Source organism: Nylanderia fulva, unplaced genomic scaffold, assembly GCF_048542155.1.
Source record: "Nylanderia fulva isolate GAGA-0341 unplaced genomic scaffold, ASM4854215v1 Scaffold30, whole genome shotgun sequence".
NCBI lineage: Eukaryota > Metazoa > Arthropoda > Insecta > Hymenoptera > Formicidae > Nylanderia > Nylanderia fulva.
Window position 1 is genome coordinate 2,589,657 of NW_028190369.1, and position 24,349 is coordinate 2,614,005.

Genomic DNA, 24,349 nt, shown 5'->3' on the forward strand with positions numbered 1-24,349 from the left:
TCGTTAAGATTGTGCTTCTACAATGTGGAAATATCACTTGGTATAGAATTTAGATATATCTATCAGGGAGAAAATGCGAAAGAATATTGGAAAAATTTATCGAAAGTGTAGTATATGTCGTGAGAGAAAACAGAATTGCCGAACAGTATATATATATATATAAAAGAAGAACGTGTAATGCGGTGAAATACGGGATTATCATCTTGGCACGGAAGTGCGAAAGAACGAACGGCATTACATCCGATTATATTCGCTCGATAAATGCGATGACGTAAATCTTTTCGAGACTCTTAGATCGTACATTCTTTTCTACGCTCGGTTTGCCCGTAATTGGAAATTTATATTCTTGATTATCCGAGTTCGAGTCGTTAGTTGGGTATATTAAGTGCAATTAGCATCATCTTCCTTAGATTAGTAGTCCCGCCTCATTCACATAGAATCGCAAGATTCTACACGAAACTCTCGAAATTCTCCGAAAGGGAGAGACTTCTCAGAATGTCGCTTCGATTTCTGTTTGTAAGCGTAGCCAGCGGATATTCTCGGTCGGTTCCTCGGATATATATTCGGTGGTAATTTAATATGGTTCGCCAAAGATTACAACGCGTCGTGTTCGCTGACAGACGGCGACCAGCTATTTGACATCCGACTCGAATATTGCCGAGTAAAACTCGGTGCTTTGTCTAACGTCGCGCTTTGCGAGGTGATTTTGCGTCGCATCACTGATCTTAGACGGAGATGTATACGATTCGCCTCAGAGAGGCATCCTTCGACGCGCCCAATGCACGACTTTGCAGCCACCGTCGTCGTGTTAAGGATTATCGCGACCTTGTCTTCTTGAAGTCAAAGTTCATCCCCTTTGCTGTGAAATCTTTCATCTCGATATAATCGTTTTCGATGCAGTCCTTATATAATTAATTATGAAAGAGCTGCCGGGGAACGAATGCCCCATCATAATTTTTTACATTTCTTAGAAATAATTTGTGTTCAATTCGTAAATATATGAGTGTATAGAGGACTTCATTTGATTAATTTAAGAATTATTAGCAAAAAAGTGAATTCTACAAAATATAAATATTTAACATAACAATCAATTTTACAATTTTACACTTGAATAATGCGATTAATAATTTTTGCGCCTTTTAATATTTTATTAACGAAAATTTTATGAAGAATCGTTATTTTACTTCTCCGTGTAAATATTGTGATATTTAAATTTAATGTAATCTCAATTTATAATTTTGCACAAAAAGTGAAATTTACTTGAAATTTTAATCCGGATAATTAAGTGTGTTGTCTATGAAAATATATAACATGTTATTGTTTGCAAAGTTTTTATCTATTTACATATTCCTCACGCTTACGAAAATCATACAATTTATGGTATTAAATTGTCTTGCTTGTTTAGCAAACATTTTAAATAAAGAAGAAAAGTCGGCTTTATAAATTCTTTCATTAAAAATGTTTTGTCCGAATAAAATACGCGATGAAAAAAAAATTACAACAATTGTTTCAAACAGATTTAAGATATCGAGGACAATATCGAGGACGGTACTAATATATTCAAGTTAATCTCATCAATGACCGACATTAAATAGATGCGAGCCAAATGCAGACACAATCTACTTCGCGAGCTGTATCTTACACGGTTGCGCGATAGTTAAGAAATTTCATGCTTCCGTGAGACGGGAAAGTTTCAACAAAGCTCTCACCGATGCGAGGGCTTCATTGTAATTTTCCCGGCGTGCCGAAGTTCTCTCTCTCTCTCTCTCTCTCTCTCTCTCTCTCTCTCTCTCTCTCTCTCTCTCTCTCTTTCTCTTTATATATAATGCACTGTTGTAACCTTTAAACGCCTATTATCCCGACACTCATCTCGCGGTTTATGAATAAAACTTGCGATGTAAATGGTTTGACTTCTCTCGCGATTCTATTGTGTCGCTATCAATATTTTCCGCCAAGACACATTTGTGAAATGATTGAAAATATGTATTACGTAAGCTTTCCTGATAAGATAAGCTACCGGGCCAGGTACAAGTGAGTAATTTTCATTCGATTCTCTCGTCGTCGTAATCAACACGAATGCGGTAGTCTATAATAATCCGCACAAAAACCTCGCGTTTCCTTTTATAGACGTTATCCCCCATCGCGTCTCCGCTTCAGATATAATAATATCAGTTACGTGTCACCCGTTTTTCTTCGGAGAGAAAATCCGAACAAACCCTTTAACCCTTGTGATATCGGTTGTATGGAGAAAACTTTCCTGGATATGACATCTTTCACAAGACGTCGCCGGGTTCATAATAATAGCCGCAATAATAAGCAATGGAATTTATGGGAAAAACGTGTCTTCCCCTGGGCGAGAAAATATTGCACGACTATGTTGACGTTATCCAATTGATCTTGGCGAATTAGAGACAAAATCTAATTTCCCATTTGCTCAAATATTATACTTGATCTTCCTTTATTGTTTCAAGTAACTTGAAATCCCTAAAGTTACTTTCTTTTAATATTATTTTACGAATAGAAAATTAATATTTTTTCATTTATGTATTTTATTTTCACGCTTTATAGCACATACTCTCTATTATTTTAGAATTTGTAGTTTTAAAATGAAATCCAAATTACACACATACATAGAAGAGCTATGAATAAATGAGCACATAATTTCTTATTTAAATGATTCTGGAAGATTTTTTAATTATTTGATCAGAAATATGTGCAGTTTAAAATTTTTATGTAGATTACGTGTCAATATATTTTTTATTAAATTTGAGATAATGTGAATGGAGAATGTACTTGTGTACTGCTGGTAATTCCTATCAAGATATATAATTTTTAATGGTAAAAGTTTTATATTTAATTATATATAGTTATATATTAAACTTATCCAATTTGTGTAGAAAGAACAATGAATTAATTCGAACGCTAGCACATTAAAAAGCTATTAGAGGTTTAGAACTACAGAACTATGCACTGATAGATTAAACTTCATTTTCCGAACATTTCTGGCAGAATATCATGATAAATGATGGGCGAGAAAGTCAGCTATCTCTTGATATTCTTGCTACTTTCCTTACTCACGAAGGACTTGAGCTCCATATATATTTATCGCCCTCTTCAAACAGTATCTGAAATCTCGGGAATCGAAAGCATCCTGTCCCGTAAAAAAGTGCTTTGCATTCACTTAGTCGACCCTATATCCAAATGTACTACTAGTAGATACGACAAATATTCTTTAGTTTCAGGACATTGATATATATATTTCCCTTTTCCTTTGGAGCATGCATTCGAGTTTAAATGGTATCCTCTGTATTTCCGTCGAAAGCTACTCGTACGATATTAAATATATGCGTAGTATTTCACATATAGCATGTATTCGAGAGATGGTATTTTCCGTTTCTTAATATTATAAGAATTTTTTATATTTACGAATATAATATTTTAAATGAAAAGATATAGAATTTAAATCTCTTTCAAATATAATAATTTATACAGAAAAATAAATAATTATAAGATAAAAAAATGTTAAACTAATATTGTAAATTATCTCTTATTGACACTAATAATAGCGTGTTTAAAATTTTAAAAATGAGGCTTCTAATTTCACAGAGATAAACTTTTTGTGCAACGTACCGTGTAATTGCATTGTTGCACTCGAACGCATCGTTTGGGGGTTGGAATTTTTCTCACTAAAAACTTACTACGGAAGTTAATTTGGAAAGGATATCTCGAAAATATCTGTGGTTTTTTATATGATATACATTACTTCCCTTTTATAAAAATAATATTCTGCATTTATTTCATCCCGATATCCTGATACCTTTGTAATTTTGTCGGACTAAAATTAATTATCCTTCCAATACGTCCATTTGCTCTCTATTGTTTCATAACTTTTACACAAGTTTCAAAATTAATTAAAATGGAGATTATTGCAAAAACAAGTAAAGAATGATTACATTGTTATTGTGTTATTCTTTTAGATATTATTTTCAAATTGCGTTATATTTTTCAAAAGTAATTTTTTAAATATTACTTTTATTCTTGCATAATCGAAGAAATCAATATAAGTTATCAAATTACAAGGTATACCGTAAATGTAAAATTCAAAATATTTTTTTATTTTTGTGTTAGTTGAAATAATATTAAACAATTTTTATTTAACTATTTTTTCTTTATGAGATTTAGACGTAAAACTAAGCGTTACAGTAGAGAAAAATGTACATCATATAAATAATGCAAGAAAAAGGTATACGTTTTTAGAAAGCTTTTCTGGACTTTTCTGTCGGACCTTAAGTCACGAACAGACTTGACCTTTTCCTTTTTCTTAAAAGGCGCCCGATCGCTCTTCTTCAGTGGTTACATTTCCATTAATGTCCATCAAGCAGCACCAAAATGCCATTTTGAAAGTCCATTTTTAACGTTTGAATGAATCGCGTTTCTTAATATTTTTGAAGTTGCATAGCTCACTTTGGAACGTGTGTCTTACTTGTACCGAATGTTTTTTTTTTGTATAACAAATGGAGTTGAAATTTTTAACAGTCGTGTTTTAACATTTCAAAACGCAAGGCTTTGAAACATTAATGAGAACGTCAAAAATACATTAGTACGAATCATCACTTATATAATTTATAAGGATAACAATACAAGAATAATAGATGCGTTGGAAATTAAACATCATACTTGCCATGTAGCAGTAGATTTGTTTTTTAAATTATGTGTATAAGATTTTTACATTATTTTTTTAATGCTTTATATATAATTAGGTGTAATATAAATTTTTGTATAATTATAATTACGATATAATTATACAACATGATGTACGAGAGTTGCTAAAAGAAATAAATCATCCATTAAACGGATTATACATTATTAACCATGACTTTATCAACATGTTGTGCAACCCAATTAATGAATATGCGTTCAATACAATTTAGATGCAATCATTATAAATCGAAATATGACTCAAATCAGTGATTTTAAAATTAAAATTACGATAGAAAAAATTACATAATAGGTCTGCAGGAGAATTTGTATATTTTTTCAAATTTTGCGTGCTGTCGCTTTTGTTTGACGTAAATATGTATGTGCACTACTTGCTTCTGACAGTTGCATTTAGAAAATAATATCGACTTTGGGACTTCCCTCTTGGGTGACTTGTTTTCAAGATAGTAAGACACTCGAAGCCAAGAAAACATTTTATCTTAATTAAATAACCACCAAATACTTGTGCTCCAGATTGCTTTTAATCAAACAAGCGAAAATATCTTAAATTTTTCATATTACACTTGGACAAATTTTTATACATAAGTAAAAACATAAGTAGGAAGCTTTTTAAAAGCGTTTTATTTTTTAATATTAAGCGACTTAGCATTAAATCTGAAATTGCAAATCTAAAGGAAAATCTACTGAAAATATTTATCTATAATATTTTGCTACATTTACAATTTTCACTTATTTGTTTAATTTACATTCATAATTTTTTTTATTTGAAAACTATATTGATGTTTTGCTTAATTCTGTCTCATTTCACAAAAAAAATTCATATTTGTTATAGAATATATGATTACAAGTTTATGCGATGCTAATGTGAGATATTTTATATAACATAATTATTTTTTTTTCTCTTTAACGAATCAAAAGAGATATTGAACAAGCAAAGATATTTAGAACTCAATTCTTATTCCAGAAGAGAAAGAGAGAATAATAAACATTTGTATGAGTTTAATATTTTTATATAATAATAATAAAATAGAATAAAATTAAAATATTAAATCATTAAACTTGTTACAAACTTTGAGCGACGATAAAATTAATATGTAAATTGAAATGTGTAACATGATCTAATTTAACGATTGAGAAAATTGCACAAGTTCTATGTCTCTTTTCCTTTCTCTCGACTTCTTCTATACATACATATAACAGTCAACCATTTATTAACATAAACGACGTAGAGACTCGCGACCAGTTCCATATGTCTTTTCCCATCTCTATATTGCGCGGTCTGTCTGAAACTGAATTAAGTATATCGTATACACTATAATTAAATGTGGTTCTATAAATGCGGAAATTGCTATTGTCTGACTATAGATGCGGAAATTGTTGTTATCAATTTTTCAAAGATTTAAATTGTTTAGTTGACCGTTCATAGAAAGAGCGCTTTGTGATATTCTGATTGCAAACATAAATCATTTATACGAAATATATTTAGCGATAAATTATCTAAAATATCATATTATCGAATATACATATTTAAATATTTTTAAATCATACATTGATGAATCTAGAGAATAATTCTTTTTATCGTCAAATATGCAAGGTTAAATTCAAGATCTTTAAAGATTATATTTATTCAAGTATAAAATAATGTTATTATATTTTATCGAATAACGATAATCTGGCATAATCGTTTGATGCAATCAACATGACCGTCCATTCGGAAAAATCTCACTCTTAGAAAACCCACTCTCTACTCTCACACATTCACGTAACATTTTCACAAGCATAGTGTCCGTAAGGTCGGTTAATGGCATCACAAAGATGTTTTCTTTCCTCGGCACGAGTCGCCGTTTCTCTCGTAATGCCAGAGTTCTTCTTGAACTCCTTTGCGCGAGCTTTGCAGGTAAGCTGCATCTAAAATACGTGCGAGCCGAAGGCTAGTTAGAGGAGAGAAAGCTCTCTATGTATACGCCTTCTTTTTCTCTCTCTCTCTCTCTCTCTCTCTCTCTCTCTCTCTCTCTCTCTCTCTCTCTCTCTCTCTCTCTCTCTCTCTCTCTTCCTTTTTTTTCCTTCACACGCTGAAGTCAATACGAGAAGTGGCGTGACACTTGAGAGGTCAGGAGGAGCAACGAGCCCAGCTCTCGCCCTCCATCGTCAGCTGTATTCTCCATTCTGTGTGAAGCCCTCGTCTCGTTTGTCTACCTCGGGCGGCAGGTGACCCAGTTCTGCCTGGAACGTACTGCTCTCTAACGACTGGGCGCTGCTCGAAAGGTATATCTGCCCGAGGCGAGGATACCCGACAAATTCGCTTGACGCGCGATCACTACCGCCATTGTGCCGAATCACGAACGCGAGCTTTTACGCTTACGCGATTTCGTTCGTGAATGCGCAACCCGGAGAAGCTGAAGAGCTCGTAAAACGAGCCGTATAACTTCTACACGATGTGTCCGTCGATGACGGCGAAATAAGATGATTAATAGCGTATCTTTGGAAGATAACGAGACAGCTTGTTGACGAGATAGATTTTATTACTGCTTAAGATTTTATTATGGAAAGATTCTTCAATGTAATATCAAAAGCTCTTTTTAAACGCCGATGCGGCGAAATTAAATTCCATTCAATATACGGAATTATCGAATGTAACAAAGAGATGTGTTCATCGCGCGCTCTTTTTCTTCTCCTCTTATAGGAAATTTATTTTATTATTTGTTCGAAATACGTGATTTTAATTTTAACGTTTAATGATTCTCGGCTTTTTTGTTAAGATTATTTGATATTTTAGCCGATTTTGTTGTGTGCTGAAAAAGTTTATTGTATTTCAAACGAGATATTATTTTTCTCGGGGATTTCGGCTGGGGTTCTTGAATTATGACTGACCTGGCCCTCTTTTCAACGCTGGCTATAAATACATCTTGGGAAATATAGATTTTCATTTCGCACAAAGGAGAGAGGGATGCCCCTTTGTAGCGGGGAAAATAAAAGTTTCGATATTGCGATATTGTTACTGATATGGGATATCGTCGGCATTTGTTGCAGGAATTCCTATTGGCGATCGACGTAACGTCCAGCGGCACACCGGAAGAAAAGCTGAAATGGGCGTTCCGTATGTACGACGTTGACGGGAACGGCGTTATCGATATGCAAGAAATGACGAAGATCGTCCAGGTATTGTGCTTCATGTATAATGCATGCGCTTCGATTTATCTCCACTTGGTTGCACTCGACCGCGACTCTTTCGATGGAATACAGAATTTTTTTATCACTTGACGTCAGTACTGCCAGCACGATTAATCAATGAGAAGAGAGTGAGCCATTCGATATAATATTCATGTATAATTTATTCATATATGCGACACGATTCCTTTTTTTCTTTTCGTGTCGTGTCTACAAGTTCGTGTTTCACTGCACGATGCGTATAATTTTGTTACATTTCTCTCTGGTTAATAAAAAATTTGCAATGTATATGTGTTAAAAAGAAATGTTACGCGATACGAATTCGTGTTACGAATCTCTTGGTGGAATTAAATTTCTCTAATTATTCGCCGATGTAAAACGCGACAGGCACAAGTATTCTCAAGGAACTCTAAATTCTGAATTCGGTCGAACAAGTCGATTCGTACGATTAATTAACGCGCGTCTGGAAGGATTATAAATCAAGACTGGCTCTCTCCCTCGTCCATATTCGGTGCATCCCTGCAGAGTTCTTACTACGCGCATTGAGTGGCGTATACAGCGAATACTGGCGCGCTAATATTTCATGACCCTCCTAGCGAGAACAGATGTCGGCGTAGTCGCGCGGCTGTTCCACTTGACATGTCGTGCATTTCTCAGAAATGTCAGAAGCGAAGCTTCGTTAAATACAGCTGTTGCGCGTCATTTTTTAAAGAAGGAATTAAAGTTTGTGTGTAATCGCGGTGACACATAGCGCGCAGACTTTTTTCTACCCCCCTTTTTTTTTTTGCAACTCTTGCATAATGAATTTTCGAGGTAAGATATTGCGATCCGCACTTTCCGCGCGTGGAAAATCGATTTTTTTATATATAATGTAAACAACGCAACGTGAACTTTTGTGATGCTAATATTCACGACGCTGCCTAAGCAGCGATATAATAAATATCATGCAAAAAATATGAATATCGGAAAATTGAGGAACGCAAAACAAATTAAGTCAATCTCGTAAATCAATGCTATTCTTAAAGCTCAACTCGTATAATCGCTCTTAATCTCATTGCGATTATATTACGTAATTATCAAAAGAAAGAAAAATATTTTATAGTAGAATTTTAATCGTGGCAAAAATGAAAGAGTCGATGGACAAAAGTATAAGTTTGTTTTAAATATGCAGGATAATCTAGTAATATGTCGACTTTATTGCCGGTATATTTCATATGAGAAATTTATATGAGAATACTTGGAATTATTATACAAAAATTCCGAAAATTAGGTCATAAAAAAGATTAAATCAGAGAGATTAATTATCGTAGGCGTGAATCTGGATAAATAGAGAGACAAGAGGTTTATAGAGTATGGCTAATAGAGTATGGAAAATCATGATAAAATGCAGGGACGAGATAACATATCTTAATTAAAAGAATATTATTGTGACTGCACTTGACTCTACATTTTAATAGACTGTTTTAAGTCTATTTTTTCTATGCAAACTCGTTTATTTGTTAAAATTGTATTCTTATTGTGCAATAATATAACTATAATTGACAAAATAAAATAAAACATTTAATAAAAATTACATAATAAAAATAATGGTAAGACTAAAATTTTTTTATCAATATGTTAAAACAAAAATTCTTACTTGTACAATTTTAAAATGATATGTTATCAAGTTTTAAATGTTCGACAAACATAAATATTATTTTTATTTTTAATATATTCTTTTTTTCTGTAGAATTCTATACACACCCGTATTTTTATTTACAACAGAAACATCATTATCTATATCTTATCTATATATAAGGATTCTTTCTAAGAAACGTTTTCGAAATAATGAGAAAATTGTTTTGGGAGAGTTAAAGCGGTTTAATTATCGACAAAAAGTTTGTTCGAGATGATAATAGGGAGATCCTTTTCTTTTCCTTCAATGCTTTGAAATACGTTATCGCTAAAACGTTAAAAAGCTATTCGCCCGAGTCGTTTACTCACTTTCATTCAGATACTCATCTCCGTGCTATTAGAAGTTTGGAAGTTCCGCGACGCAGCTGCCACGAGAATTCCGGTAAACGAAGCTTTTCCGCGCGGAATGAAAATTAACGACGGGATGTTCGGTGAAACTCAATGCCTTCGTGTATTTAACACTTAAACCCGTGAACATCTACGTCGTGAAACGCGCGTTCCTGTAACTCAATTGACTCTACACTCTATTGTTGAAAGCTCTGGGAATAACAGTAGCTGTTATTGATATCTCTACAAGCAAATTCATTGTTTTAAAACTGTTGCTTCAGACTCTTTTTAAATTGTGGAACGGGTATTTATGAATAAACAATTGCACTTTGACATATCTATTCATACGGATTACAGGATTAAAAATGAAATAAATACAATTATTTATAAAAAGATAGTTTATATAATCTCTGAGAGAAATAATAATTTTTGAAATGAAAACAATATAACAGCTTATAACGGAATAGCTTGATTGTATTCAATATTGTCATTTGTATTAAACATTGTCATTTATATTTAAAATTTATATTACAGCAACTTGTTTGAATTTCCTGTTATGTTTTCTTACAAATTAATTCTACATAGAGTTTGAAAATCAATTTAATCCTTTAGACAAACATACACTGTGTGGACAGGCAAGAAAGAGGTTTAACTCTATTTAAATGATCGTTTCCAGCCGGTCTACTATGTTCGTGATAAAATTAATTTACTTTATTTCACGTCGTTGGGTGAGAAAATAATAAATTCTACGCATTTATCTCTGTCCGAACGATTTGCAGTAGATTAATCGGAAATGTACGAAAAGAGATTATAAAGAATCACTAGCATGCTTTAGTGATTCGAAGTATCGATTATGTGATAAATTTTATTTTTTGAACGGTATAAAATTTATCACTTATTGTTAGTCAAGTTCTGCTCACAACCGTGAATAAGAAAAATAATAACATAAGAAAAATAAAATATGTATACCGAATATAATTTAATTTTGAATTTACTTATTTTCGAATCAGCTGTATGTAATTCATTATCTATTTTGTAATAATAAATTTACGAAAATTGGGTAAGTAGAATCTTTTTACACTTTACGATCGTTAATTCTCTTTTAATGAAGTTTATTTAAATTAGTTTCATTAGTTGATTTTTTTTGCTTTTGTCGATAATTAAAACGCTTTAAACTTCCTCGAAACAATTTTCTCATTATTTCGAAAAATTCTAATATAGATGAGATAATAATATCGATTTTTGTTATGAATAATTAGGATTTTCAAATAATTTTAATGCTCGAATTTTTACTTAAAGTCAGTAACATAAAAATACACTATACATTATTTCGAAATAATTGTTATACTGTCTGAATAATTAATCTACTACTGATTGTAACTAGACTTGAGTAGACTCCCTAAATTTTTATCAACAGAAATAATATGTTATATAATTTAAAAAATGATCAGAGTAATAAATATAGTTACGCATTCAATGCATAACTTTGACAGTTTGGCGGGATATTTATAACGAAGTAAACTATGCTCGCTTCGACGGTCCATTTAATGTTCATTAATCAGATGCTGTTCTTTTTTTATGAGGACGTAGTTCGGGTTGCGCAACCTTCGATCTTTCCGTGATGGATTTAAGATAGACTTCCATTAGAAAAAGCGCGACAGGAGTGACTTCCATGATTTATGACTTTATTGATGCTTATATATAACGCATAATGCACAACCTTAATTAAAGTCTCTTCCTGCATTTTCCCAATAACAAAAAATTAATTAAATTGTTAACGTATAAATATGTATATCACTTTCTTTATTTCAATATGACTTTAGATATTATTATTACATTTAAATGAATTTGTATTATAAAATTTTATCCACATTCTGCATTTTAATAGAATTAAAATCTATATAAAACGCCTGCCTAATTACATCTAAGTCATTCGTATAATTTACACTACACTATATGAGAACGTAAATGAATCGCACGATTTATTTTATTACATTAAAGTAACATTTGATTACGGACGGAATTTTTACGATTAAAAAACGTATCATACTTAGCTCGGAATAAAAATATCATTCTAAATAAATTGAAGGCAGCAATGAGCCAGAATATTGCTATATAAGATTTCTATTGTATTTGATAAATACGTTGAAACATGTGGACTGGGGTTTTCCGGGAAATGCGAACTAGAAGAGAGGCACGTTTGATTCTACGTGAGCCTCGGGAGTATCACGTAGAGAGAAACAAAGTATTCTCCTTCTGTTCCCAGGCGATATACGACATGCTCGGCGCGTGTTCGAGCAATCGACCGGCTGACAGCGCGGAGGAGAGAGCGAAGAACATATTCGCAAAGATGGACGAGAACAACGACGGACAGCTGACGCAAGACGAGTTCCTGAAGGGCTGCCTCCAGGACGAGGAGCTGTCGAAGATGCTCGCCCCTTAATCCCGACGCCACCGTCTTTCCGCGGCCGCCGACGCGCGATCGTAAAAACGGAGACACCACACCACGCCCTCACGATTTTCCCGAAAAAAAAAAAACTCGACGAACGTCAACAAGAACGACCACCACCGAGAAATCGACACTCGCATATATATACACACACGCCATCGTCACCCACGTCAAACACGTATTGAACACGTACCGAACGATATCATTTCCTATTAACTATGACGTACGCTAATTATTATGGCGGTTCGATAATACGAGTCCCGTCGCTCGTGTCCGATGGAAGGACACGAGCCGTGATAAAATAAATAATGCTGGGGGAGAAAAAAAAAATGATCGAGGATAATAATCGCGAAGGAGATCTTTTCGGAAGAGAATGGGAAATTTGGCGCAGTGCAAATGGCGCAGAACCTTCGTTCGGACGACAGTAATACAATGGTGGTGTAATCGGTCCTGGGGAAAGGTAGCGCGGATACACGAAGAACCAGAGAACGACGTCGCTGGATCCCGACGACGGGGGATCTAATTAGCATCTCGTGAAAGTCCTCGTGTTCATTTTGCGAACTCACATCGTCGACAACTATATATACGGCGAATCCCGGACTCGCACGCTGATTCGTCGTGCGGATTCAGCAATTTCCTCGGACGCCGCTGGTGGAATTAACAGGAGGGTGTGAAACCTTCAGTTCTCTCTCTCTCCTGAGAGAGAGAGAGAGAAGGAGCAAAGTGACAATGTTGGTCGTCACGGAGAACCGCCGCGCCGGTGGCTTTCGAAGCTCGCGCTTGCACTGACAATTTGACTTAACCGATCCTGGACTTACGGGTTTCGCTGTCTCTTTCTCCGGCGAATTATGCTTCTGTCTAATAATGCAGACGGAGAGTATAAATTAATCCTCTGATGCGCTCTCCAGGTGACACAAGGACTTGTATATCATAGTTCCATATAACTTCGCATAAGCTTGGGAGGTATTAATATCGCGATTCTAATTTTACTCCGGATTTATGTATAGCGCCTAGAAATTAATCAGATCTCGCGGTAAATCTTACTAGACGCCTATTGTTTTCGCGAGCGCTTTTGTCTCGTTATAATAGAGAATTGGTGTAATAATTCGAGCGCATCATAAATTAATTCGCTTCAAATTACCGCTCCAAATTACTCGATTGTTACAGATGTTTGCAGATATTTACACAAGCACTTCATTTCTATAGTATCTTTTATATTTATATTATATTTAAAATGGAGCAAGTTTTATGCGCGAACATAAAAAAGGTATAGATGGAGATGTATTTAAATAATCTTAAAATCAACCCATCAACGATTTAATCTGATTTGAGCCTCGCAAATCCCTTTCATTTGAATCATTGTACCCGACACTTGTTTTTCTAATCCCGTTTGTACATACATACATGTATTTGAGAATAGCTCAAAGCCACACTGTGATTTGAATCTCGCGTAAGTTATTTGTTTCAAACGGCTATAGTTAATCTTCATTCCGTTGCGTTTCTATTTCATTCCACATAATGCCACTGCTTCACAAAGTCCCGTTTATCAGCTCACGCTGCGATAGTCGCATCAAGATTTCGCCGTAACGCGATTCGATTACGCGGAACTACTAAATAAGACGAAGAATGAATAGCGCATCGGAGGATGAACCGGGATTAAGTTCTGAATTGAAGTCGGTGCAAACCGGGCTGAGAAATCGTCCATTGCGATCTTATCGTATTGCGGAACGGAATTTTGCGCGAATCCGAGAGGAAGTGATGAAAACTCCGGAAGTCCGTCGTCGCAGAATCGACGAAGGAGTGCGTCGCGAATCGCGTGCACGTCCCACTTATTTCAGGCCTCCGCACGGATCGATCCTTGGTCGTAAAAATCGACGTGTTGTTGGTACATACACACACACACACACACCATCGTCGTCCACCGTTCGCCGCGTCGAGGTGGTAAGACAACGAATTGCGCGAATTACGAGGTAAAATGTCGATGTTAGATAGTGGGAAGAGGAAAGGGGAGCAATATCGCTTAAGAGAAGATACATTAATTTTATATCCGGTGCATCGATCCACCAGAGAGAGAGAGAACCTACTTTGGTGGTTGTTGCGTCGTCGACCAGCACGCGCGTCATCCTTCCCTGAAATCGATATATACGTACCCGGATGTACGGTAGCTGTTACGTGCAACGGATGTGGGGAATAGTACTCCCGTAGTAGTATACGGTTCATGTGTACACCGCATTTACCGCGAAATCCGCTGGATTTCCGCTGAACACGCGGCGCGGGATTAAGTGAACGAACGCCGCGAGGACTTGATGGGAGGGAAATGGAGAAAGTTGTTATATAAGGCGATAAAAGCGCGGGAGTCAATTTCCGAAATTCTCGTTACACTTACAAACTCCGCGGATCTCTTCTCGCACATTTTAGTCGTCGCGAAATTCACCGGGGATGCTTGTACACGTGTAACTAGATCCTCCGACATGTAGTATCTTAATCACCGTGAGAAAGTCGTAATAGAGCGCGTGTAATTTGGCATTATAAAAATAAGAACAAGGCATAATCGTCTAAATATAAATCTAGATACAAATACGGCTAATCTTATTTTGATTAATTATTCTTTTCTTTTTTTTTTCTTTTTTTTTAGATATTTAAGAACCGAATTAGACCGCGGTCAAAGTTAACTGACATTTAAGCTGAAATCGATAGAGAAGAATCGATTCTTTTAATTACGGCCAACATATGAACCTTAATTCTCAAGTAATAATGATTGATATATTTTATTTGTGTGTAGTATATAATAAAAATGACCATATACTGTACGAAAATAATATTTCGATCATTATTAGATAGGGGATGTTGTGTAATCTATGCATTATATCGCAATTACGACGCGGAAATAGAAGGAACATTAAGTCTACTTGTTATCGTGCTAATCGATATAAAGAGGATTACTTTGATAACTGTACAACAGTTGTTTTATCCAATCGACAGCGTGCTCGTCGACGCTCACAAACGTACCGACACCTTCCACCGAATCGAAGGCTTCGATTTCTTTTTTCCTTTCTCGTACATGCATACATATATATGTATATCTTTATGTAGTATATATGAAATAATAGTGCCCGCGAGAAACACAATGTGCAACGGGGTTAATGTGGTTCGCGTGTACATATTTTAAGGCAGATGTGTGTTTCGGATATGTAGCGCAACCGTAACATGACGTTTATTGTATGACGATATCACCGTTATATGAACCGTCATATGAAAATGGACAGATGGTTATTTGGCTGTCGGGAATCCTGTCTTGCATCAAGGTGAGGTAAGTTTTTATCAAAAGAATATTTTCAAATTGAACGGAATTTATATTCGGATTAATACGTTTATTCGAATATTATTTACGTAAAATATAGACAAAAATTTTTTTCCCAGAATTCAACTGTCAGAAAAGTTCTCTCTGCCAGAATGTTTTTCTCTTCTTTATTTTCTGAAAATTTCTGAAGCTTCTTTCTTCGTAATGCACAGAATTACGACACGTATGCATACTTAGGCATGATTGTGGTTCTGAGCAAGAGGACGATAGTTAAGCCCGCGGTATGCCTATATGTATATATATATATAACGTTTCGTCGTCAATTTATCCTCTCAAACTATCGTGTATACCGCTGTAAATGTTCCACTACATGTTGGAACGCACGTTGCAAATTGCACTTGTAATTGCTTCGTTACCTGTTTCCGATAGTTTCGAGATATGTCTTGTGGTTTGCACAACCCTCAGTGGTATCAGAAAATCTTTCTTTTCGCTATTACTCATAATAAAATGATCAATTTTTTCGTGTGCACAGTTTCTTTTTAAGAACAAATAGACATTTTCCAATTTTTGTTGAAATCTGTAGCGCCTATCTTTTACAAGTAAAATACATTACAAATCTATTTTTTTATATTTTTTTTTTTCAAGAAAAATTCGCGAAGACAAAAATTACATAAATAAATTGAAGTAACAGATAGTTTGCAATTTTATATAAGTTTAGCAAGACGTATTTTCTAAACCACGTCAGAAAATAAGTTTTACAAGCTTCTATCGAACAAGGAAACCAGCAATTGACACGTGCGAGCGATGTGCCGTGGGCTCTAAACAGACTCGATCAAACAGCTGTGTGCGATATAAGGGACAAACTTGATTTGAGGGCGCAAAATGCCAATGAAAATTTTTGCTGTCGCTAGTCATGGCGCGCTGCCGGGCAACTACGAGTACTCTTTTTGCCATGTAGCGTCGCACGTTGCACAATAAATTCTCACGTACTAAGCAGCTTAAGTCGTGCTTGGAACACATTGTGATCCGCGCGGATTTCTAGTGGATAGAAAAAAAATCCGTCACATATTGATTCAGAAGCTTTGTGTTAAGTGAATCTACTAACGGTTGAATTACAAAAATTGGCTGGATAATTAGAGTAAATATTCATTTTTCGACTCTACTTCCGTGTGTTCTTATCATTGAATATAGACTACAATTATAAAGAATTTTCGAGTATAATTCAGAAATCTGAACGATTAAGAAACGCCAGAGAAAAAGATTACTTATAAAATATCAAAATATGTGTGCAATTCAGCTTTTTTTGTAAACTACCCTATAAACTGCATTATGTAACTATAAAGTATTATATTGTTAAGATATCTATAAATTAATTATCTGATAAGTAATTTTTATTATTCACGTTTTTAAATAATTTTATCGAATAAATAATTTCATATTTTTAGTTCTACAATTCATGCATATTAGAATATATAAATTATTTCGATATAATAATTTATAACTTGTTTACAAAATTGGAACATATTTACGAGATATTTATTAATGTGAAATTAACATTCGAGATACATTTTATCTTCTGTATGCATTAATATTAGAACATTCTCTCTATTTATATGTCGTCTCATAAGATAAATCAAATTAATGGGCAATTATTGTGGTAATAATTTTAAATTAATTGTGAATAATTAATGGTGAACATCGATATATGTTTGGTCTAGTGAATATTGGATAAAAAAGTTCTTCGCGGCGTAAATAAAATTATAAAACACGTTGAAATTGTCGATTTTTTTCTATCGGTCGGAAATATTAAAATTAGTCGTTGCAAATGAGAGTGAGCAGATGTAGTATATATGAAGATTTAATTAAAACTTCAATTTATCCACCAGTGCCATTCGCCCGCGATTACTTATAAAAAAAATTATAAATTAATCTCTCTTTCTGGATCAACAAAATGGACGAATGCAATTTTTTTAATTTAAAAATTTTGCATCACGATGCGTCATAAGCTATGGAATATTTGTTGACGTTGATTCGGAAAAAATTTGTTAATTGAAGTGGACTCTACTGCAGAGTGCTTTAATGAATAAAATGCATCCGTGAAGTCTGCGTATTGCACGAGTTTCGTAAAGAAATGGGGTATGTGCGTGTATGTGTGTATGCAGGAACTTAAATAATTTACATAGAATTATAATAAATAATTTTATGAAAATGATAGCAACACACAGATATTTAGACGTTTTACCGAAATCTCTTAAAAGATCGAGATATATTTAAAGTCTTGAAAGGTTTGTAGAGAGATATTACACAAAAATGCATTAAGATTAATCACAGTTTAAAAAAAGCTTATTTCGCGAATTGTGATGATAGATGATTAACTTTATGATTTTCGCACTTAAAAATGTGGCGTTGCCCAAAAACATTTTGCGTTCCCTGTACGACTTCTACAAAACAATATTTCGTATCTAGAGTATTAGATATTATCTTAATTGTAAAAAAAAAAAAATATGAATGTTCGTTCTAAATGCCGAATTAAAAGGATCCAAGCAACTTTGGACTAGTCAAGAGCGTGCAATGATCTAGAAATTCTTAAATTACTGTACGCTACCATTGCGATCTATTGTTCATTGTGTAGTTATTCAGTAATTAGTTTATATATAAATGCAATCTAGTGGGGAAACTGTGAAATAAAAGAACAACGGTCAGTTAGTGGAGTAAAAAAATGATATTGTTTGACATCATCGGGCGAAAATTGTCTGTTGATATCATGATTAATGGATAGTATTGACCTAATTAAGATCAAACTTAATGGACGATGCTAATCTCAGATTAGTAGTAGTATTAAAATTAATGTTACCAAAATTAATTGCTCCTATTAAAACTAGTCGATGGATCGATAGTATCAATATTATAATGAAAACTTAGTACCAAATCTTGATTAATAATACTAATTTTAACTAATCGTAAAATAAATAAAACGAACCGTTTCTATCAAAATTAATTGATAGTCTCGAACTTAATTGACATTAAAATTGGTTTTACATTAAGGGAAAGAGTACGCGCTAAAAAGAAGTAGAATCCCCCATCTCTCTTTCATATTAGTCAAAGAACAACGATAAGCGGACCACAATGTGTTACTAATATGTCGCTCCAACGCAAAGATTTTTTCGCGAAAGCACGCGAATCTCATCCTTTGCTTATTCTCCGCCGGCGAGATACATAGATAAGGTCTCTCTCGTGTAAAACAGATATAATAGCAGCATCGCATTTTCGTGTGTCGCGTCTAAAACGGACTATACTGATCGTAAGACAAGGGTGTACGCGCCTACTATCGCTCGAATCGCGTATATTCATCTCTACAGAGACTAGCGTCTATTAATAGTGATATAGCGTTCGACCAATTGTGTGTTTTTATTAGGAAAAAAAAACGCTTTCTCTCTTTCTCTGATCCGCGCGATCGCGTTCTCTCGTCTTTTTGCTTCTCCGCCCGCGATACTTCTCGTCGAAATATCAAATCCACCGATCATCGATCGATTTCCCTTTCTAGATAAATTATGTAGATACAGAAATTACAGATATATATTATATAATATATTATATATATATATATCTTTGTAGAATAAGGACGAACTCTCCTTACGGAAATCGAGTCGCGAGTAATTTTGTCGGCGGTGCTTTGTGGAAGAAGAGCGGAAAATTCAATAACAGGACGCTCGATTCGCGGATCAATGCAGATCGGAGAACGCTGTCCACGTCGTCGAGACAAAAAACACGCGCTCTCGCATATATACATATATATTTATATTAGATTAGGTACATATCATCTCTCTCGGCTCCTTCCATGACGCGTAAGAGGCGAAGGTCCTTTTTCCGCTTCGCGAACTTTTACTCTCTACGTGCTTCAATCGCAACTATCATAACACTGATTAAGTCAATTTTAAAAGAAGAAGAAAAAGATATTCATAATAATACGATATATATATATATATATATAAAAAACATGTTAATAATATTAATATAAATTCTATGTGTGTAGCGAATCTGTTTACCAGTTTATAAATGCGGTCTTGTGTCCACTGGCGATGAGATGGAATCGATTGCGCGTTATAATTTTTCAACAAAGACCTTTGTAAATAATTATTTCTCGACACATCATTCATTTTATATATATATATATATATATATATATATATATATATATATATATATATATGAATTTCCCAAAATTGCAAATGTTATTTTTATCTGGAGATGACGTTGAAGATTTCATAAACGAAATAAAATCTTGACATAAGATTCCTTTCATAAAATTTCTCTAATGTCATACGAATTAAGAGATTGTTAAAATATTGATATGTCCAAAATACTCTTAGGGACGAATTGATGTCACATTGATGGAAAATTTATAAAATAAAACGACAATCTATAATATCGTTAGATTTGTTCATAAAAAATAATAATAATTCGAGGATGCACTTCTCGTTGCGCGAAATCATCCCCAATGCGCAGGACCTAAGATAAGACGCAATCGCATCGTCATTGACTTATACAAAGGTACACACTCGCGTCCTAATCGCTAATTGCTAAATCAAGACTCGGTTCGTATTAAAAAAAAAAAAAAAAAAAAAAAAAAAGAAAGAAATCCTCTTCTCTCTCGAATAGAAAGTGCAGCATTGACAATCGACATAATAAGAGTTCTCCCTTTTACGAAAGAGTCGACGTACGCGTATTATATAATAGACGGGAAATTTTTATAAAGCTTAAGAGAGAACGGACCTAAAGTGCATTATACATTATTAGAGGAGCCGTCGTCTTGGTTGGTCGCTTTTACCTTTTTAGGCGACGTATGGAAAAAAAAATCTCCGTACAAAATCGTCACCCTCCGTACATACGCGATAGAAACGTATACGCACATAAATATGCACCCACGCACGCGTATCCGGAACTCAATTTCCGTTTCGCGCAACATTTAATAGCGTTTTCGCGCTATTACGAATTGTTCAGGCGCAGAGATTGCGGGAGTTAGAACGAGCACCGATTCAAACCGTCGACTCTCTCCTCCGTACCCTCCTTAATAAGATTTCCCTCTGTGGTTTCCGTAGATTTGCACGCCCGAGAGACGGAATGCATACATATAATTATTGCGGAATCAATCAAAATAATCGCGTGACAGCGGAATGTTCCACGATGTACATGCACAATTGACGATTATTATTTTTCACGAATCCCGTTGATCTATTAAAAACGAGTGGTCTCCACTTTTATGAAAATCACATCATTGATCAATATTCCGATTGTCACGAGTTCTATTCGATTGATCCCAATTTCTTACGGCTCGCCGCGAAATGATGAAGGTAAAAAAAGTCAATTCCCAATCGAACGTGAGGACGTAATTAATATTAATGAAAGATAAAGTTGAATTACAGGCGTAAATCGAGCCACTTTGCGCGCGCTATTCTCTTACCAATCTATGCGATTTTATATTTTTCTACGCCTTCCAACTCCGTTTTTACCCGCCCACGTCACGATCTCTTCGTGATATCTTTCTTGATATCTCTCATCGCACGTCCCTTCTATTCCGTCGATATTTCGCGAAATGCACCTACAAACTCTCTAGTGATCTAAGTAATAAATTTTATTAACATACGACTTGATGTGTCGTTTCGCCACACGATCGACTTTCGCATGCCGGAATATTCTGCAAATGCATTTCTCAAGGACGATCGTAAACTCACATTCGTTTTCGTCGATTTATGATCGGCAGAAATGCCTCGCGCTATTTGACACATGACGGACGTTTTCCGACAGCGAGCAAAAGTTACAAAAATCATTCATTATGCGTCACTAGTTTTACTACTTCAGCTATTGTCTATTGCACAATTTTAATCTTCATGATATGTGTTTGAAGAAATATTATACATTACGTTTTTTTTCCCTATTCTATATTTAATTGAGAAAATTTTAAATTTGATTTTATATCTACGAACGAAAGAGAGAAAAGAAATATTTTTCTATGTACTTTTTCTATATATTTCGACAAAATTCGAGTTTCAAACTTTATTTAGAAGACAAGATGCAATCTCGTTGTTGAATGATGTCATTAGAGAATTTCGAGTGGAACAGAATAGGAAGCATTTCGATGTCGCGAGAGTTAAGTGCGATTTCGCGATTGGACGATAAATTTAATCTCTTGAGAAACATCGGCAGCACTGCCAGATCGATACGTCGATGCAGATCTGATCTGATCTGTCGAAGGATGAATTTCGTCCGTAACGCGGTCCTTCTTTGGCAGAGTGGCTGCGTATCTCGATTCACTCGCTTGTAATATCGATGAGTTGATTCTATGCTGCAATTTCCGATCTTACTCGACAGAAAGATATCTCGCACTCCACCCTGATTATTTATTTAAGCCGTAACAACCTGCTAACGCTCTAAATCGGTGGTTTTCAATCCTTTTACGGTTGCGTATATCCACAAAAAAAACTTATCTCAAGCATATTTTTTTATCTGAAAGAAATACGCTTATTTTTAAATAAATAAATATTAAATTTGTTGTATGTAAGAGAAAAAAAATCACAAATTTCAATCAAGTTTTGTGACAAGTAACTCCAAATTTTATTGAGATTGTTAAGATAATGATTAATGATTTTATAGTTTAATTGTTATTCAATAAAAACTTTTATCAATTAACTCTTTAGCAGTTGAACTGCATCGATATTAAAAAATAATTTTCTCTTGGAATAAAAATGATCTTTAGGCGTTATATCTTTCTCTCGAGCATGTGCTAAAGCTTTTTAATTACGCGATGAATAAAGACATGCTCACGTGTAAGGACAGTCTCTTGTAAGAAGAATTTATACATATATGAATTTCGTATAATACATACTAACTATAAATTCCTGTATATTTTCGTTGCATTTCAAATAATATGAATCGTTTCATGCCTATCAATTTTTAGGATGTCCAATTTTGATTAATCGATCAGTAATGAATAATAAATAAATAATTACAGAATTGTGCGCATGCAACGTGCATGCATTCGTAATAAATATGCATTTTCTGACATACATTTATTAGCGCCTATCCAGAGCTAGTGTATTCACAGTAGAAATTAATCCTTTCTTCGAGAACTCGCTATCTCAGCTGACTAGCTGAGATCAGAAAGGGACTAGGGTATACTCGAATTTTCATTGTAATAACGTATTAGAATAATTATCATATTCTGACGTTGCTCTCTTATTGCATATTGCATTAAATATTCTGATGTAGCGTTAGACTGAACGCTAATCCTAAGAGAGAAAGGCGGGTCTTATGACGTCCGGAGCTTTATCCGTGAAGGAGATGTTCATGTTCCGGTGTCATGTTTCTTGCCTCGGGCTTTACACGTTCGCATTAACCTTCGGAAGGGCTAAGTCAATAGTTCAGGCAAGATTATCGTTCCGGTTGTCTCGTTAACGGAAAGTATTTTGTACATACATACATACATACATACATACATCTAGTTTGTGCGTGTGAGTATGACGTAGCTTTATCGACAAATTTAATCAAATCGCTTTACCTAAGAACGATAGTGCTAATTAACATTATCAACAATCGTTTTCAATTAGGCAGTGGAAATTTCATTGTAACACTTATATACATACGTCAGATAGAAATCATTTGTAATCATAATTTTTCTCAGTTTTTTATCTGCTTTCAGTGTGAATTGTGTTTCCATAATGGGCCATTAAGCTACTAATTGAATTAAAAATATTTAAATTGGCTTTGCGAGAGCAACGACAATTCTATTTGTATATCTTTAAATTATCCGATATGTGTGATATTAGTTATAATTCCAATATATACATAAATACACTGGAATATACTTTAACCAAGCTTTCTCTATCTCACCATGCATTATTATAACATTGCATAATCGCATACGTTTAATCGGCGAGCGATAATTAATGAGACGAAGCGTATATATACATACGTACATTAGTTTAATTATCTATAAACGTATTGTTGTTTCAAACAGAGTTAGCGAGATCTTACTGTTGTCGATACGTGCGCATTTAGTTAATCGGATCCACAGACCAGCAATGATGAAAGTAAAGCGTTTCAGCTAACTCTACAGTCCGTAAATTGTACAAAGCAGAGCCTCTCAAATCGATTCGGCACAAGATAGGCGTAATATAGCTGTGACTCACCCGGGTCATCGCCGCACTTTGCATTATCGCACTTTCGCGTTCCGGACACCTTCCTTTCGCTGAAAGTGTTGACCCAAGAAACGAGGAAAGCCCTAAAGTATAGAGAATATTACAGGGGAACAGAATTGGCTTTAAGTTTCTGACTGCTGCTGCTGATAAGAATATAAGTAGGGTACAATTATATCTTTTAATACTTAATCTTTGGATATATCTATATTTTTACAAAATTATTAAATACTATTTTTATGATTAAACTTCTCGTATATTTAGCGCTCTCTGAAACTAATCCTCTTTGACGAAAATCTTTTAATATTTAATATCTTTTCCCGCATTTTACAAAGTACTCGAAATACAGTTTCAAATGAATGGAAAGATCTTTGTGTATTTCGTTTCGCATTAATGAATTTTTCTCGTGAACGTTGCATTCCGTATTTTTTTCCATTTCATTAGAGACATATATGTATCTTATCTACTTCGTTAAAGTCGATTCTGTGCGAAGAATTACGCGAGGAGAGCAGATCTTTT

At 34.4% G+C, this 24,349-nt stretch overlaps 2 protein-coding genes across 7 annotated transcripts in view; both read left to right on the forward strand.

Annotated features, from left to right (window-relative positions):
- Nucleotides 1-15,465, forward strand: part of LOC114930555 (neuronal calcium sensor 2) — a 128,517-nt gene extending 113,052 nt beyond the window's left edge. For all 6 annotated transcript variants that reach the window (XM_029302356.2, XM_029302357.2, XM_029302359.2 and 3 more), the window contains 2 exons: nucleotides 7,750-7,878; nucleotides 12,155-15,465. In XM_029302356.2, coding sequence (XP_029158189.1) covers nucleotides 7,750-7,878; nucleotides 12,155-12,331 — 306 coding nt within the window. In that variant the 3' untranslated portion in view covers nucleotides 12,332-15,465. The remainder of the gene's footprint in view (nucleotides 1-7,749; nucleotides 7,879-12,154) is intronic.
- Nca (neurocalcin homolog) overlaps nucleotides 1-24,349 on the forward strand; it is a 154,007-nt gene that overhangs the window by 113,175 nt on the left and 16,483 nt on the right. The window lies entirely within an intron of this gene.